At 58.7% G+C, this 18,059-nt stretch overlaps 1 protein-coding gene across 4 annotated transcripts; it reads left to right on the top strand.

Annotated features, from left to right (window-relative positions):
• Positions 1-315: 315 nt before the first annotated feature.
• Positions 316-16,532, top strand: RARG (retinoic acid receptor gamma). 4 transcript variants are annotated; one of them, XM_052639654.1, is made up of 9 exons: positions 7,556-7,568; positions 10,124-10,184; positions 11,577-11,725; positions 11,934-12,075; positions 12,738-12,898; positions 13,094-13,270; positions 13,651-13,855; positions 14,470-14,628; positions 15,302-16,532. In XM_052639654.1, the coding sequence occupies exons 3-9, from the start codon at positions 11,609-11,611 to the stop codon at positions 15,499-15,501; spliced, it is 1,161 nt and encodes a 386-aa protein (XP_052495614.1). In that variant the 5' UTR covers positions 7,556-7,568; positions 10,124-10,184; positions 11,577-11,608; the 3' UTR covers positions 15,502-16,532. The 4 variants fall into 4 exon arrangements, with proteins under 4 accessions (XP_052495613.1, XP_052495616.1, XP_052495614.1 ...); XM_052639655.1 differs by lacking the exon at positions 7,556-7,568 and adding an exon at positions 9,708-9,787; XM_052639653.1 differs by lacking the exons at positions 7,556-7,568; positions 10,124-10,184 and adding an exon at positions 316-510.
• The last annotated feature ends 1,527 nt before the right edge of the window (positions 16,533-18,059 follow it).

Below are 18,059 nucleotides of genomic sequence, written 5' to 3' on the forward strand. Positions count from 1 at the left end.
CGAGTTTCTCTGAGCCTGCATCAGCTACCACCCTGTGTCCCCCACTGTGTACAGAGGGCCCTGAGCAGTACAAACTGTGGCAGCTAGGAGAGAAAAGACTAGCTGGGTGAGGGTCATGGGGCTTGGAACCTCGAAGTGATCATTCTCTCATCCCTCCTTTTCCTTTCTTTCTCCTTAGGACTCTTGGAGACCCAGTGAGCAGGCCAGGCAGGGCGGGCACGGAGCCTCCCAGGCCAGGGCAGTGGGCATGGGCGGGGGCTGTGGCTGAAGAAGTCCCCCGCCCACAGCAGACCCCAGGGGACTCAGCCTCCCACTCTGCAGCGGCCATGGCCACCAATAAGGAGCGACTCTTTGTGCCTGGTGCCCTGGGGCCTGGCTCTGGCTACCCAGGGGCTGGCTTCCCCTTCGCCTTCCCAGGGGCACTCAGAGGGTCTCCACCTTTCGAGATGCTGAGCCCTAGCTTCCGGGGCTTGGGCCAGCCTGACCTCCCCAAGGAGATGGCCTCTCTGTGTGAGTCTCAGGGATCATGGGGGATGAGGGCAAGTGGAAACAAGAGGGCATTGGTGGGTGGATGAGAGAGAGCTGGTGTCCCCGTTAGGAAGGCAGGCAGGCTTAGGGCTTTGATCTAAAGGAGTAGCCATGAGGGGGTTTGGATATGGAGCAAATGAACATCTTTGCGAATGAGAGTCCTTCTGTACACCTAGGATGGGAAAGTGGCATGCCTAAAATTTGGGACTCTGAAATTGCCTCCTGAGCGAGTCAACTAGCAGGGAGAACCTCTTTGTATGGGCAGCCAAGGGTGGGTCTGGGGAAATCTGAGGCTGCTGCCTGCCTGCAGTAGCGGGGTGTGGGGAGCCAGGCTGTGAAGTGGAGGAGCCTGGGAGGACAATCTGCTGACTCTTGGATCAAGAGGTGAAATTGTCCTGAATTAGTGGGAGGCTGCAAAAAAGAGGAACAGAATCTAGTGCCAGGTACCCAGGGATGTCTGGGGTCAGGCAACTTCCCTCTTGCTTCTGGTTAAGTGAAAGTCGCTCAGTGTCCGTGTCCAACTCTTTGTGACCCCATGGAATTCTCCAGGCCAGAATACTGGAGTGGGTAGCCATTCCCTTCTCCTGGGGATCTTCCCAACGCAGGGATTGAACCCGGGTCTCCCACATTGCAGGCGGATTTTCTTTACCAGCAGAGCCACCTGGGAAGCCCCTTGCTTCTGGGAAGGGTGGAAATAGCCACAAGGAAGGTAGCTCTTGTCTCATAAGTAATCCGGGGAAATGGAGGGGCGTCCCAGCAGCATCCTCTCCACCAGCCATGTGGGCTGTGGACTCCTCTCTCTCTCTCTCTCTCTCTCTCTGGTCTGGCCCGGTGCCCACATGCTGTGCAGATCCCTGCTTGTCCCTCAGGCCTGCCCTCTTTGGGTGAAGCTGACAGCAGCAAGCTGAGGCCTCTCTTCTTCCCTTTGGGTCCCCTATCCTTCCTCTTGGGAGTGGATCCTCCTCACCAGGGTCATTTCAGGCATGGATGCCCAGGAGCTGGAGGGCTAGGATGCTGGCCTCCGTTGGATAGAGGGTCAGCGTGGGAGCTGGTGCAGAGAAGGTCCTACCTGGAAAGGAGGAGAGGTGATAGACAGAGGGGCAGCTCCAGAGAGAGAAACAGAGAGGGAGAAGAAAAGACCAAAAGATAAAGATACATCCCTTATAGCTCCACAAGCTCAGAGAGAGAGAGTTGGAGAGAAGGGGCCTGTGTTCAGGAGCTGGCACTTGGAGGGGTGTGTGTGTGTGTGTGTGTGTGTGTGAAGGGGTGATTAGACAGGACTGGGGCTGGCAGCTCTGCTGGAAAGAGCAAGCTCACCTAGAGAAGGCATGTGTGTGTGTGTATGTGTGTGTGTGTAAGGCCATATGCAGTTGTATGCACAGTGTGGCCCTGAGATGCTGCTCACACACAGAATTCCAGGGTTGCAACAAAGAGTCAGTGTGAGGAATGAGGTGGTATTTCATGGGCTGCTGACGGTGTGTCTGGGGTTTGGTGAGGCCTGCTGGTGGCCTGTCTGTAGTCCAGCAGGGGTTATTTGGGTGGCATGCAGGTGAAGGAGGGAGCACAAAGCCCCCCTTTTTGTAAACCTCAGCTGGGCTTCCCCTACCTCATTTGCACCCCATGAATCTGTCCCAGGGTCTTGGAGGTGGGAGGGAACCACCCTCCCACATGAATGCCCTTCTTGCAAAGAGCAGTACAACTCAGTCCCTTGGGACTTGATTTTCCCAGGTTTCCCGAGGCAACTAAGAGAATAGGGGTAGAAGGCTGAGAAGAGAGAATGGTGTCATGGAGAGTGCGGAGAGCCAGGAGCCAGCCCCCAGGAAGTTCTCCATGTGTCCCTGTGCCCTGGACACGTGGAGAGCAAGGTCAGGGTTCAAAGTGAGGTCAAGGCAGGGGAAAGGGTCAGACTAAGCTCTATCCCCAAAAGCTGCCCTGAAGGAGGGGGGCTGAAAGAAGAAATCCAAGGGAGGAGCCAGAACCTGGGCTGGTAGCTCTGGAGGGTGCGGCTGGCAGCGGGGGACAGGCCTGGGCAGAGAGGTGGTGGTGGGGAGGGGAGGAGGGAAAGGCCTGGGTCCAGACAGCTACCTGGGAGTGGGGCTCGCAGCACCTAGTGGTGGAGGAAAGCGAGGCAGCTGGGAGAGTCTGAGAGACCTCCCACGGCGGGGCAGCAGTGGCTGAAGGGGGAAAGTGTAATCTCCCTTCCCTTCCCTTTGTGACTGGGCCATCTAATGGAAGGGGACTGGAGGCCTAAGTCAAAGCCATGCTCACTTGGTGGCTGGCTCTCTTTCCTCAGCCTCTGCTGCTGGTCTGCGGGAGGGAAGGTGGTCTGTGAAGGATTCTGGAACTTCGCCCCGGGGCTGGCTCCTGGATCCCACCACTGGGTCCCCAGCACCTTGGAGACACTAATGTTGAGAAGGGCAGTCTTGTTTCATCTCCTGGGGTGCCGCGGGGGCCTGAGTGGGTAAGGCGTCTCAGAACCGCCTGTTGGAGGAGGGCAGGAGAAGGGAACACGTGCTGCCAAGGCGAGCACAGGCCTGCAAGTGTGGAAAACTGGAAGGGGGTGTGTGTGTACACATGCGCGAAGGTTTGGGTGTGCTTGCTCACTCATACACATGAAACCCTGGTGTCTGTGTCCCTGTGCATCTCAGTGTTATGACCACTGGTGTGGTCTATGTTTGTTTTATCAAGACTGCAGGGAACAGAGTGTGATGGAAGGGAAGGGAAGGCCTGCCCTGCCCGCCTCCCCCTCTTTAGAAGATAGCTGGTGTCCTGACGACCTAGTGTCCTCTGAACTTGGTGACAGTGTCTCTGGGTCACGGAGCCCAGGCTGCACCATACCAAGTGACATGGAGAAACTGAAGACAGGCTGGCACAGGAAGAAAATGAGTTCTACTTAAAAGAAACTGAAAAAGAGAGACTCAGAGACGTAAACAAGATGAGAGGGAAATATACAGGCTGGAAGGCGCAGACACAGAGAGAACCCAGACTCCGGGAGAGGCCAGGGGCCTTGTTAAGCGGGCGGGCCTGGTGGTGAGCAGGCGGCAGCGAGGCCTCCTCCAGGAAAAAACCCCAGCCACTGCCTCCTTCCCCTCCCCTCCTGGTCTCTCCTGCTCAGGCTCGAGCTCCAGCTCCAGGCTGACACAAACGGGGCTTTGATTGCAACAGGAAACCTCTCTGGCGGGGGGAGCTGGGCGAGCCGCCGCTGGGGCCCAGGCTGCACCCCCCTCTCCTGGCCCCCTACCCGGTCCCAGCCCCCATCCTGCCCAGCGCTCCTCACCGCCCTGCTTTGGGCCCCGGTCCTATTCACACCTCCCTATCCCTCAGCTCCACTGCTGCCCCCACCTCCGGAGGAGACCCCTCCCATTCACTACCCTTCAGGTGGGAGTCCTAAGTTAGGACTTATCCTTAGGGTGGGGCCTTCTCTGCTTTGAAATGCCCCCTCTTCAGTTTTTTGGGGGAAGGTTTTGGAAGAAAAGGAGAATTTAGCATGAGGAATTCAGAGCCAGTTATCCTCAAGCCCCTTCCAGAAGGTGGCAGGAGGGGAGCAAAGGAGAGATGCAGAGAAGGAACTAGCTCTCCCTGCCCCCCCACAGCCCCTTGATGGCCAAATGCATCCTTTCCAGGGTGGTCGAGGCTCTGAGGGGTGACCATGCCAGGCTCAGTGTGAATGGCTTCATTAGTGGGGGATGGGGTACACTCTTCCTTGCCTCTGGGATCATGCTTTGTGGGGCTCCAGCTGGGAGGGGTGCGCTTTGGTGGCGGGGATCATAGGGAAGGGGGTGAGTCAGGCAGCAGCCCCCCCTTATACTCCCACCAGGCTGGTGGAGAACATCTGGTTCCCATGAAATGCTAGAAGGCTAATGGGTCTAATTGCTGCAATAAGGGCTGGGGGGACTTTGGGGAAAAGAGGGGGCACTAGATTCCCCCATCCTTTTACCTTCTCCTCAAGGCTGAGGCTGTCTAGAATGGGGGGTTGGGGTTGGGGGTTAGGGTGGGCCTGACACCGCATTGCCTAGTCCCTTCTAAGGACCCCTCTCCCTGCAATGCTTGGGAAATACACACAGATGGGGTGATGAGGAGTGGGGTGCATCTGGTGAATAGAAAGGGGGGCTATTGAGGACTCATGACTTCTCCGAGCCCTCCCCCCACACCTCCTGTGCCCCACTCCCAACCCCCCTCCCTGTGGCCTGGCCACTTCTGGTTCTAATTACCAACCAGGCAGGCCTGACTTAATTGGGACCTTTCAGATTTCTGAGGGGGAAGGGTGGGGTGGGGTGGGGGAGACTGGCAGCCTGGAGTTGACTAATCAGGGCTTTCCCCCCCTTATTTGGGGGGTACTCCTTATTTTGCACTTAATTGATGTTTTTGCCACTGGCCAGGTTCTGAATCAGAAATCTGTCACCCCTTTTTTCTCTTCTTGGGGAATGGCTGCATCCAGAGATGGCGTATTTGGGGTTGAGGGCAAGAACTGGGAGCTCAGGCAGGCTGAACTGGAAAAGACCAATACATTCCCTCTTCGTCCCTGCTTCCAGCCCCCCAGTCGGCCCTGCCATCCCAGACTCCCCCATCCACCAACCAGGCCCTCCTTCCCAGCCCAGCCCCCTTCAGTCCCCGGCAGCCACCCCGGCCCCTCCTCCGCGCCTGTCTTCCCTTCCCTCGCCTACTCTGGCACCCCTTGCTGCTCTTTATTCTTCCAAACTGGCGCCCCACTCCAGCGGCACCCCAGTGTGCCCCCCACCCGGTACAACAGATTCTTAGAAAAGCGCGCCCCGCCCTGGCCCAGCCACCGCCACCGGGCGGGGGAATGGGCCGGGCCGGGCGCCGCTCCTGTTCCCCCGGCGCTCCCCGTGTGAGCGGCGCTGACAGAGCCGGCTGGGCCGGCCCGCCGGGCGGCCGGGCGGCGGGCGGGGCGCGGAGGAGGGGGCGGTTTCCGGGAGTCGCCGCCGCTGGCGCTGTCCCGGGGCCAGGGTCCCCGAGTCGGCCCGGCCCGGCGAGGGCAAACTCTTGACGTGGCCAAACCCCCGCCCCCTCACCCTCTTCTCCGCCGGGCGAGGGCGCTCAGTGCCCGGAAGGGGCCCGCGAGGAAGGAGTGGGGCGGCCCTCGGAGATCCGAAGGGCACTACATGTGGCACCAAAGGGAAGAAGGGGCAGTTTGCCATTGGTGGGGGTATCGAATGGCTTTGAGAACAGCTACCGACCAGACCCACAGTTATTGCTGAGAGGGGCACTGGGCACTTGGGGGCATTGGCACTCTGGGGGAGGGGAGTTGGCACTCAGGAGGGCAGTGTGGTCTGAACGCAGTCGGCACGGTGGGAGCAGCCTTGCGCCCTACAAGTGATGTCAGTTTCGAGGAAGGGCCGCTGGGAGAGGCAGTGGAGGCGCTCCGGGAACGTCAGCCCCGGGACGGGCCTTGGGGGACTCGGAGGGAGGCGACCCGGGCCGCGGCGGAGGGAGGACCGCTCGGGCTAGGAGGGGTAGACTCCGGCTGCGCAGGAGGGCGGGGGGACTCCGCGGCGGCGCTGGCTGAGGCCTGGGCGGGGTGGGGCGGGGCCGGGTCAGGGGGAGGTGAGCGCGCCCGGCCACCCGCCCCGAGGGGGGTTCCCGGAGAGTTCACGGCGGGAGCGCGCTCCGGCCCTCGGACCGGGGCGGGGGGAGGACGGGAAGGAAGGAGCAGGCCGCGCGCGCCCAGCCGTAGGAATGTACCGTTCGGCCCTGCGGCGCGCGCGCGGAGGGAGAGGGAGGAGCCAGGCCTGGGAATGAGGGGGTGGAGGTAGTGCAGGTCCCTGGGCTCTGGAGAACTGCCGCGCTCAGGGGACCTCCTTGTTCCCCTCTGCCCAGCCCTCCGTGAAACCCCTGCCTGTACAGACTTGTGTAAAAAAAAGGACTGTTGGGGGGAGGGGGCAACTCGAAAGGAAATGCGTGTGCTTGGTTCCTCCACTCCTTCCCCCATCCCCGGTCGGGGCACGCGCCTGAGTGCAAAAGCTTGCAAAGCCTCCCGGCTGTAGAGAGAGAATCCTTGCAAGCATTCTCCCGAGCCAGGTGTGTCTGCAAAAACGTGTGTGTACACCTCTGATTTTATGCGCGTGCAGACATGCATGTGCACTATTGCATATTTGCAAATGCGTGGTACCTGCCAAGATAAATGCATGCACGGATGTGTGTCTTAAGCAAGCAAGCGCGCGGCGGTGCGAGTGTGTGTGTGTGTGTGTGTGTGTGTGTGTGTGTATGTGTGTGTGCGCTCCACTCCCAGCTCTGCTCATCTTGATGCCCGGCCCCCTTAGCTCTCTAAGCCCCACCCCCCACCCCTCTGGGCTTCGCTTTTACAAAAGGTCTCCCCAGTGCTAGCTGCCGAGGCGCCCAGAGTGAGCTAGACCGCGGCTGGAGCGGCAGCCCCGGCTCTGCGCCCCGCCCAGTCCCTTTCCCCTGCTGGGGATCCCCCTCTTCCCCGCCCACCCCTTACCCCCCATGCAGCCCGGCGCCCTACGCTAGCCCTCCCCCTCCCCCCCTCCAGGAGCGGGGCGCCGCCGGGGGAGGAGGGGGAATCGGCCGCGGGTTCTCGGTGTTCCCAGCACCCAGCTTCCCTCCAAGCCGGGTCGCGATGTACGACTGCATGGAAACATTTGCCCCGGGTCCGCGACGGCTGTACGGGGCAGGCGGACCCGGGGCTGGCTTGCTGCGCAGAGCCGCCGGCAGCTCCTGTTTCGCCGGACTCGAGTCTTTTGCCTGGCCGCAACCCGCCAGTCTGCAGTGTAGGTACCCGAGCCTGGGGGTGGGGTGTGGGGTGCAGGACAGGCAGCGGCTCTCGCTCTACATGTGTAAAAGGTGGACCTGGGGTGCAGGCGGGCATTCCGACCGTTTCCATGTGAGGGTCGGGTGTGTAGGAAAGAGAAGTACTGGCCCTTTAAAAGTGGGGGCCTCAGCGACTCCTTTGGGTGTGGGCAGTAGTGTTTGGAGTGTGTGTGTGGTTTCGATGGTGGGTATATAGCTAGGACCTGTGGTTGATGCCCCTCCAGGGTTCCCGGAGATAGGGAGAGGCCGAGGTGCGTTGGTAGTTTGGGTCGGCAGGTTCGTGGACCCGGAGGGCAATGGCACCCAGGACCGTGGGTGGCGTTTGTAAAGTCCATGTGGGAAGTCGCGAGTGTAAAAATATATATATTGTTTGCGAAGCGTGGGCATTCCTGGAGTGTGCAGCGCCTAGCTTAGGCAGTGCGAGTGTGGGTGCAGGGGTCTCTCCACGCAGCATCACCTTCCGCCTGCGTTGGCAGGTCCGAATGGCCCGGTGTGGAATTGTTTGTGGCGTGAGGCCGGGAGGGCGTGTGCCCTGCGTGGCTGCGGGGGCGGTTTTGGAAAGGGCTGTGTTGGAGCGTGCATCCTCTGGGTGTGCTGTGTGCGGGGTGGAAGGGGCCAGATTGGGTTCTGGCGCCCCCCTCCCCCACTGAGACAAGAAATCTTAGGAAATGTGTATAGGGTTGTGTGCTCTTTTTCCTATGGCTCCAGCCCACAACTTCAGTAGGAAGGGAAAAGTTTCAAGCAAAGTTTGTGTATGGTGAGGAGGGGCCTGGAGGTAGCAGCGGCCGGGGAAGCAGGACTCCTGGGTCCCCAAATACACATCTTTCCCTCTCTGTGAAATGGGAGATGCCAGGCCTGGGGCCCTGGAACCCCTTTCCAGAGCGGTAATAAAAAGCCGGGGACTGAGAGGCAGTAAAAATGAAGTCCAGATGAGAGGCGGCTTTGAAGCCCGGGCCGAAGTGCCTGGCGGGGGTGGGGGGGGGAGTGGGGAGGAGCTGGGAGGGGAGCCTGGAACACCCCCGAAGTTCCCCGGGGCTAGGACGGCGCTCCAGCCCGGGGATGCGGGACTGGGGGGCACTCTGGGAAGGGGCGGGCGGCGGGCGCTCGGGGAGTGTGCGCGCGGGGTCACTGAGCCCCCGCCAACGCGCCTCGCTCCTTGGCACACGGCAGCGCTGTTTACGAGATCGCTTTTTTTTTTTTTTTGGGTCTGTTGGTTGCAGGGCAGAGCTGCTCAGATTTAACAACTGGGAGACTGGAAGAGGGAGGTGGCAAATAGGAGACCGAACTGTGGGGTGGGGCAAGAAAGAAGAAAAGTGTAGCATTTAAAGGGCGGAGAAAACATGAACTAGTGCCTTGCACCAAACCAAACCCTTGTGAAGTCTTAGCTTTCTGCTCCTGGTCGGATAGGATGGGGATTTGGAGTATGTTGGGCAATATACTGAGATGGAAAGAATCTCCCAGGAAGGGTTTTTGCAGGGACCCGGCAAGGACCTGGTTTTTTTCAGGCCCAGAGAATCCCATGGGACTTGACTGGCAAGTCAGTTTGGACCAACAGTTGTGGCTTTCTAGGGCCTTGGGTGGGGGAGTCCGGGCCTACTCCACACACTTTCAGGGAAAGTAGTTTAGACCTGTGTGTCTAGACCAGGGAAGGAAAGAAGTCCTTTGGTGAGTCTGCGAGTGCTTGGCAGCTCTACTATTCTGGTGCTGCGTTGGCAGGCCACGGGTGTCTGTCTGGTGGCAGAGCTTCTTGCTTGCAGCTGGGAAGCGGATGCTGGGTGTTGTGCATCCCCCTCTGCAGTGTGGCTGGAGTGCATGTGCCTATGTGCCTACCTGGGTGTTCTGTGCCAAGGTCCCCTCTGGGCTATAGGAGCTGGTTGAGAATGTGCCTGCCTTTATGCCCTGTGTGGTGTTGATGTGTGAGAGTGTCTCCAAGGAGGTGTGTGTCGTCAGATTGTGAGTCTGGGCTTCTCAGCCCTGGGCCTCGCAGCTGGGAGTGTTTACAGCCGGTTATAAAGAGTTTGTTTGAAGCTCCGCTCAGCCTGGCCAGGAATTTCCTCAATTTCAGCAATTTGGGCTTTAAAAGGAGAAAAACCCAGAGCCCACCCCCCTCCTCCGCAGCAGGGGCCCCTGCTTAGCCCGGCCAGGCATCGTCATGGTGGGGTCTCTGCCCAGGGCTGAGAAAGGAATCCGAACAGAGCTGACCCACTTAGCCTTCCTGTGCCCTTCGCTCCAGATTGACCAGAGCCACTGGGCTGCACTTTAGGGTCCAAGGGTGAGGGTGTGTCAGAGGGGTACCGAGAAGGGACCACAGTATCCTGAGTACGAGAAAAGCTGCCCCTGGCCTGTCTCCCTGCCACCCCCACTCTCATGATTGGCTGGCACGGGCCCATGCCAGTCTGACCGCACCCAGGCCCTTTCGCAAGAGAGGAAATGAGGCAGCGCTCTGCGGGCAGGGAGGGCGTCAGTGCGGGTAAGCACCACCCCACGCACTGGCCTGTGGGCAGCACATGTGCCCTCAGACACCGGGGCCATCCTGAAAGAAAGGCATCCCAGCCCACCCCCCATCTCCCAGCACCAGCCTCCGCCTCCATCTCCCGCCTGGTCCTGAATAGGCTTCAGGCACCCTCCTTTCCTCTGCTCCTCGCTCTCCTTTTTCATTGGGGAATCTCACTCTAGCCGGATTCTTATGCTAATTGAGTGTCTGTGTGTGTTGGGGGGTGGGGAGGGCTTCCCTCCTGTGGGGAGGGTGGAGCTAATCCGGAACCCCAGCATCCTGGCATCCCAGTCCTTTCTGTCCTTCTGGCAGCCTGGATGGACTTCTGACCAGATGGGCTACAGCAGGTTAGAAGGAAGAAGGTGTTTATGAGGTGGGTGCAAGCAAGGGACACTCGTTAGGTTTTAGGGTTTTCTTGCATTAACTTAGGCCTTCCAGGTTTGGGCAACTGGTCCTACAGATTGAATAATTTATAGATTTTTTTTTTTTCCACCCTCTGAAGACCGACCACACTCAAAAGAGGTTTACTCAGCAGCCTCCTAAAAAGAGGGTGTCCTCCCCACAAACTCCTTGCGTGGCATGGGCTGAGATCTTTTTTGAGCAGTGTGTGGCTTTTGCAGGGGAGGTTTAGGAGTGAAGACATAGCTCAGAGAGGGACCAGAGGTACTCCCCTCCCCTATCAACCCTGGTTACAACCCACTGTCACCTGACTTCTGGTTTGCTACACCCCCAACAACTTCTAGACCTGAGAATCTGAGCAAATACCTGTCTCCCTTTCCTAACTTCTCTCACTCCTGGCCTGGCCAGTTAGATCTAGACCTGAGATCTTCCGCTCCCCGCTGCTGCTTACTCCCCGCACGCCCTCCCCACCCCCATAACTGGCAGTGTGGCACTGGGCCGGCCCCATCCCTCCATAGGCCTCCATTTCTTCAGGTGTAAAATATGGCTTTTGCATGTGCCCTAACCTACTTTCCCAGTCCCTGCGTCCCATTTGCTTCACTGTCTCAGTGGTTTCTAGGGAAAAGGACATTGGTGGTTATTTGGGGGATGGTTTGAGGGGGGACTGGAGAAGGAAATGAAAACCCCATTCAGTATTCTTGCCTGGAAAATTCCATGGACAGAGGAGCCTGGCGTGCTACAGTCCATGGGGGCGCAGAGACTGCACACGCACACGCACATTGAGGGTGGGGGGAAGATCCAGGAATGTCTACCCTGTACTGCTTGAGAGAGGATGAGGTTCTCTTCTACCTTCTGAGTCTCCTAGCAGGTGATTTAGCCAGATGATAGCCACAGGTGACCTGGAATTGCCTCTTCACCCCCAGATGTGTGGCCTCTTGAGCAGGAGAAGGGTAGGAGGGCGTCTACTGACAGGGACCCAATGTGAGAAGGAGTGACTAGAGAGTTCAGAACCACAGGCCAATACCCCTTTACACACCCACTTTGTAGCTGGGCAAACTGAGGCCCAGAGAATTTAACTTCCAGGATGGCTTGGACCCAGAATTCGGAGAATTGAGCAGTTGTATAGGACATTATTATAGGGGGAGATGGCCAGGTTGGGAGGTAATAGTAGTCATTTGAGGGTTTCTGAAAGTGTTTACTCTGGGGCAGTATATGGGTTGTTGGGACTTTAAATCAATGTGGTGGCAATGGTGTCATCGCTGAGCCAGAGGAAGAAGTGGGAATGTGGGGTGTGTATCTGATGAGGATGCCTAGAGATCTGAGGTGGGGCTTCTCCCCTGACCCTCATATCACTGCTTCTCCCCAGCGGTGGAGACGCAGAGCACTAGCTCAGAGGAGATGGTGCCAAGCTCGCCCTCACCCCCTCCACCTCCCCGGGTCTACAAGCCGTGCTTCGTGTGCAATGACAAGTCCTCTGGCTACCACTATGGGGTCAGCTCTTGTGAAGGCTGCAAGGTGTGTATGGGGTGGATGTGGGTGCGTTGGGCATCCAGAGTTGACTGGGTGAGATCAGAGACTGTGTGGGTGGGTATCCCTCTGGGGTGGGAGGGATGCTGCTTTGCACAGACGGGGGTTGAGCCTGGGACCTCCTGCAAGGCCTGAGAGAGGCTGATACTCCCAGCATCCTGCTTCACTGACCCTCCCCCCTAACCCCCAACCCCAGGGCTTCTTCCGTCGCAGCATCCAGAAGAACATGGTGTACACATGTCACCGTGACAAAAACTGTATCATCAACAAGGTGACCCGGAATCGTTGCCAGTACTGCCGGCTACAGAAATGCTTTGAAGTTGGCATGTCCAAGGAAGGTAGGCCCTTAGGCCTGCCTGGGCAGGAGCACTCCTATCCTAGCCTGTGGCTGCCACCCTCTTCCCACTGGCCGCCCCCACTTTCCTGACCTCTGCGATCAGCCTCCAGCCGCCCTGGAGTGCTGCCTCCTCCGGGCCAGTCCTATTTGATTAGTTCCATTCACCCAGGAGACCCCACCCCTTCCCACTCCCTCTTCTCAGAGCTTAACCCTTCCTCTGAATGAGGGAATGGGGGTTACCATTGCACATTCCTTATTTCATGGGCAAGTTGGGGGGCTTGCCAGTCCCCTCCCCTGCTCCCAGCACTGAGCCTGAGGTGGATCTGGGGTGCCCCCCCCTCCCCTGCACCATTGTGCTGCCAAGGCTATAAGTGGATATCCTGCCGCCTGCATATCCTGCCCCCCCTCCCCAGCTCCTGCAGGGTGACAGGAAGGGCAGGATGGAGCCGAATGGCCTGGGGAGGGAGTAGGGGCTGCAGGCCCTGGGTGGGGCTGGGGAGAGCCAGCCTGGGAATGGGAGCTAGTGTAGGAGACAGAACCCGAGGCCCTGCCCTAGGGTCCCAGGGAATGGATGATCTCCAGTGTATTGAGTTAGTGTGAGAGGGGATACGGGAGGGAGATTCTGAGGGTCCTGACCCTCTCCAATCTGCCTCTGCCCCCAAGCCGTTCGGAATGATCGCAACAAGAAGAAGAAAGAGGTAAAGGAAGAAGGGTCGCTTGACAGCTATGAGCTGAGCCCCCAGTTAGAAGAGCTCATCACCAAGGTCAGCAAGGCCCATCAGGAGACCTTCCCCTCGCTCTGCCAGCTGGGCAAGTACACCACGGTGAGGAGTGGGCAGGGCCATGGTGCGGGCAGGGACCGCTGACTTTGGTGACTGGGTGGGGGTGGTGTTGGAGGCCGTGGTCTGGTGCTGACAACGCAGGCATCTGGATGCAGAGGGAGAGCCAGGGGTCTTGGCAAAAGGAAGACAGCCCCCCGGACGAGCCTTCGTTTGCTTTCTAACCTGCTGTTGCTGCAGAACTCCAGTGCAGACCACCGGGTGCAGCTGGATCTGGGGCTGTGGGACAAGTTCAGTGAGCTGGCCACCAAGTGCATCATCAAGATCGTGGAGTTTGCCAAGCGGTTACCTGGCTTCACCGGTCTCAGCATTGCTGACCAGATCACTCTGCTCAAGGCCGCCTGCCTGGACATCCTGGTGAGTTAAACCCTGGGCCCTGTCTTCCATCAGAGCCTGACCCTCAGATGAGACCATGGAGTTGGTCCACACAAAGATTTCGTTAGCTCTGTTCCCCGCTCCAATCTGGGACTCCACCAGATATCCTCGAAACCTAAGCTCTTTCTTGTCTTAATCTCTGCCCCTGAGATCTGATCCTAGACTTCTGCATGCCCTACCTTCTGACTTCTCTTCTCTTCCCCCGATTTCGGACCCTCCGTCTGCCTTCCTTCTCCTGCCTGCTTTAGGTGGCCCTCCTCTAGTACCTAACTGCCTCGCTTTGTACCTGCACCTCATGCTCTTTTCCCTCCCACCTGTGCGCTCCTTCCCAGAGACAGCACTAACCCTCCCCCCACCTCCAGATGCTGCGGATCTGCACAAGGTACACCCCAGAGCAGGACACTATGACCTTCTCCGATGGGCTGACCCTGAACCGGACTCAGATGCACAACGCCGGCTTCGGGCCCCTCACAGACCTCGTCTTTGCCTTCGCTGGGCAGCTCCTGCCGCTGGAGATGGACGACACGGAGACAGGCCTGCTCAGCGCCATCTGCCTCATCTGCGGAGGTGCGGGGGCGCCCCCTGGCGCTGAGTCAGATTACTGTCCCACCGCACCCCACACCTGATCTCCAGCCTGGCTGGAGACCTTGGTCCCACGCCGGACTCCTCAGCTCCGGTTACAGACTGCCCAGCAGCCTGGAACAAGAAAAGAGAAGACAGGGAGAGCCGGGACAGGGGGCAGGGAGCTGAGGAGACCCCTGGTACTAGTGCTGACATAGAGGTCTGTGCTTAGTCACTCAGTCGTGTCCGACTCTTTGCGACCCGATGGACTGTAGCCCATCAGGCTCCTCTGTCCATAGGGATTCTCCAGGCAAGAATACTGGAGTGGGTTGCCATGCCCTCCTCCAAGGGATCTTCCCAAGTCTCCCGCCAGGTCTCCTGCATTGCGGGCAGATTCTTTTATCGACTGAGCCACCAGGGAAGCCCTGGGCAGGAGTGATTTACCAGAGAAAGCCTCTTGCCAGAGAGGGATGGTATAGGGATTGGAGCAGGGGAGATGGTCTGAATGGGGCTCATGGTCAGGTTTGGGGCCTGGAGGGCCATAGGACAGGACTCCTTGGGATCAGCCACTCATCACTGTCTTCCACATCTCTCTCACTCACCTGTGCGTATCCCCAAAGACCGCATGGACCTGGAGGAGCCTGAGAAAGTGGACAAGCTGCAGGAACCGCTGCTCGAAGCCCTGAGGCTCTATGCCCGGCGCCGGCGGCCCAGTCAGCCCTACATGTTCCCCAGGATGCTCATGAAGATCACTGACCTCCGGGGCATCAGCACCAAGGGTTAGTCGGGAGCAAGCCTCCCCTCTGTCTTCTCGGAGCTGCCAGTCTCCCAGGTCAGGCAGAGACAAGAGCAGAGTGGGTTAGAATCAGGCAGCCTGCACTGGAATCCTCGCTCCGCTACATGCTAGTGGGAACACTTGGTGCAAAATACCTTTCCTTTTTGAACCTTGTTTTTCTGTTTGTGAGGATGAAACAAGTTAACACACAACAGGCTTACAGCTGCGCTGAGTTATAAAGTTCAGTGCCTCCTGCCCTGGATGGAGGAGATGTTTCCATCATCATAGGAAGGTTGATTGTATGCCTGGCAGACAGTGTTTAATGAGGCTTAGTCCTAGTGATAAATGTTATTGAGAACAGCCCTAAGAGCAGCTGGCAAGCCATGGGCTTACGGAGGGGGTCCAGGGTGTGTGGCTGGAAGGTGGGCACTGTGTGATTTTGGAGGAGACAGCCTGAAAGGAAGGATGGGCAGTGGGCTTGGCAGAGAAGACAGGCAGAGTCTCCAGGCAGAGGAGTGGTCCCCAGAAGCTCTACAGCAGAAAGAGGGTGAGAAAGAGGCAGACAGAGGTAACAGGCCTGTGCTGGGAGCCCCCAGAGGGCAGTCAAGCAGAGTTAGGGAGGCCGCTGTAGGGGCTGTACCTCAGCCCCCCTGAACCTCCTTGTTCCTCCACTGCAGGAGCAGAAAGGGCCATTACCCTGAAGATGGAGATTCCAGGCCCGATGCCTCCCCTGATCCGAGAAATGCTGGAGAACCCCGAAATGTTTGAGGACGACTCCTCGCAGCCTGGCCCTCACCCCAAGGCCTCCAGCGAGGATGAGGTTCCCGGGGGCCAGGGCAGAGGGGGCCGCAGCCCCCATCCTGACCAGGGTCTCTGACTTCCCCTGCCTTGGGGGTTGGGGCTCCAGGCAGCAGACTGACCATCTCCCAGACACCGCCAGTGGCTGGGGGAGGACCTGCTCTGCCCTCTCCCCACCCCTTCCAATGAGCTCCTTGTTTTTGCCAAAGTTTCCAGGGGTGCCTCTGTGTTCATCCCCATCTTGCTCTAACCGGCTCCCTCTCCAGTCCTGGGGGCCTGCCCTGTTCCCTCCAGGAGAGAGGGCAGAGGGGTGAGCCTGGGTTTGGACTCTGAAATCTTAGCACTGCCCCTCAGACACCAGGGTCCAGGCTCCCCAGGGCAGGAGGAAGACCCTTCATTCCACAGCCCCTTCCTCTGCTGGGTGCTTAGGCCTCTGGGAGCAAACAGGAACACTAGAGACCAAAAGGGGGCCGTAGGGGGAGGGCTGAGCCCACCCTCTTGCCCCTGTCCTTGGTGCCTAATGCTGCGTGAGGCACCTGCCAGGTGCATCCTGCCCGCTGTGCCCCATCCTCATGCCAGGTCAGAGTGGGGCAGCCCGGGCCCTGCATTTCTGTTGGGGGGGCAGGGGGTGAAAGGGACAGATGTGGATCGCTCCGCACCTCTTCACTGGGGCCTCCGTTACAAGCCCCTCCCCCAGCCCTGTCACGTGCCTTGGGCCCCCCCTGCCCCTCATCTCAGCCTTGGGGCAGGGACCCTCCTACACTACAGAGGGGCCAGGGGATCCCTCTCCCCCTAGTGCCTTCCCCCTTGACCCCCCAGAGCAGCTTGGCCCAGGGAGAGGTGGGGTGGGCACTGCTTAGCTGATCCCGCCCTGACCCAGAGGAAGCCTCTATTTATTTATTAGCTTTTGTTTACACCCTGGAATTGACCCCTTCCTCCAGGGGACTTGGGAGGGGGAGCCCAGGGCCCCTGTGACCCCTCTCTTCCTCCAATCCCCAGTTTGTATTTAGCTGCCAAATAAGATTCCCACTGGCTCCCCTTTTTCTCTGGGGGGTCCGGGTGCTGTCCCCTCCCCTCTGTTTACATTTCTCCTCCACCCCCCACCCCCGCCCCGCTGTATCGCATATTGCTGAGTTTTCTATTTTTGCAAAATAAAGTGATGGAAACTCATGTAATGTGGCTCCCTGGGGTGAGGGGGAAGCAACTAGGTAACCTGGAGAGGGACTGGATGAGGAGGGTGGATTATGCAGGCTTCTTAGGGCAACTGGGAAATAGGATGAGATGCACTGGGTGGGTGTGGTGGGAGGGGGACCCAAAGGGAGTCCCCAAGGGCCCATTCTGAGTGTCTGGGCCTCCATGTTCGCCAGGCGAGGGCCCTTAGATTGGACTTTGTGAACCTCCAGGAAGGTGCTGGGCCTCAGAGGTCTTAAAGCTGTCCCCACCCCCAGTTCTGTAGACGTGCACATCTGCCCTTCTCTGCGGAGGGGGTCGTTGCCATTTCATTTGGTTCTCAGGAGGGTCCCTGGCCCCAGAAGAAAAGCACGGTGCACATCTCAGTTATAGTGTGTCTGTTTTACGCCAACCCCTCACCCCATGAGCCGCGCCACCCCCTCTACCCCCGTGATCCCAGGATCACCTTCTGAGTCAATCCGTCTATACTTTCTGAGCCCACCCTTCTCTCCATGACCCTGCTTGCCCTCCACGACCCCACTGTTACCTTCTGTCCTAATTCCTCTCCTTGCCCCTGCATGCCATAGCCCCTGCAGCACCCCAACCTCAGCCCCACTGCCTTTGACCTCTGCCACTGCGCCCGTGGACTCTCCCTGGACCCCTATGACTCCCCATCAACACCCACCCCTCCCTTCTTCCCTGGGATAGCGCCTTGCGTACCTGTGCTTGGCTGTCTCCTGAGGACCTGTGCACATAGGGGAGAGAGGTTGAGGATGTGGGAGTAGGGGACGAGGGGGGCGGGGGAAAGCAGAAGAAGAAAGTGAAAGAAGCTCTAGAGGAAACCACAGGGCCTGTAGGGAAGGAGGGGTCATTGCTGTGGCAACGCCGGTTGTGGGGGAAGGGCAAGAGGTCTGAGAGCCAGAGGGTGGCTGAAGCCCACCCAGAGGAGGACCCCCTTCTCCCCAGTTGCTCCTCTGGCAGCTACACCCCTCCCACCCACTTGATGCTCACTGAACACCCTGCCAGGAGATGGGCTCTGTGGTCCCTGCACAGTAGAGGAGACAGACCTGTGAATGGACATCACGTGCAGTTCCTTCTTAAAACTCCCTGTGGTCAGCTGCGGGCCTCGACCTCTTTTCCTGGCAGCCTCGTCCTTGCCCGACTCCAGCTGCCATGCGGGTGCTCATTTTCGCCCAGTTCACTTCTGCCACCCCCATCCCAGGCTCCACCGTTTGACTCCTTGGACTCCCAACCTCATCCTTTGAGCCTGGCCCTGTGCCAATGTCTCCCAACTTTCCAGCATCTGGATCTTGAATTTTACATTCTTCCATTGCTATTACTTCTCACCCATCAATTCTCACTCTTATCCAGCCCCTGGTAAGTGCCACATTCTCCACTAAACAATTGCTACAAATAATCTCATTTCATTCTCACAACAATCATATGAGTTTCACTTGACAGATGAAG

This window comes from Budorcas taxicolor, chromosome 5 (assembly GCF_023091745.1).
Source record: "Budorcas taxicolor isolate Tak-1 chromosome 5, Takin1.1, whole genome shotgun sequence".
Taxonomy (NCBI): domain Eukaryota; kingdom Metazoa; phylum Chordata; class Mammalia; order Artiodactyla; family Bovidae; genus Budorcas; species Budorcas taxicolor.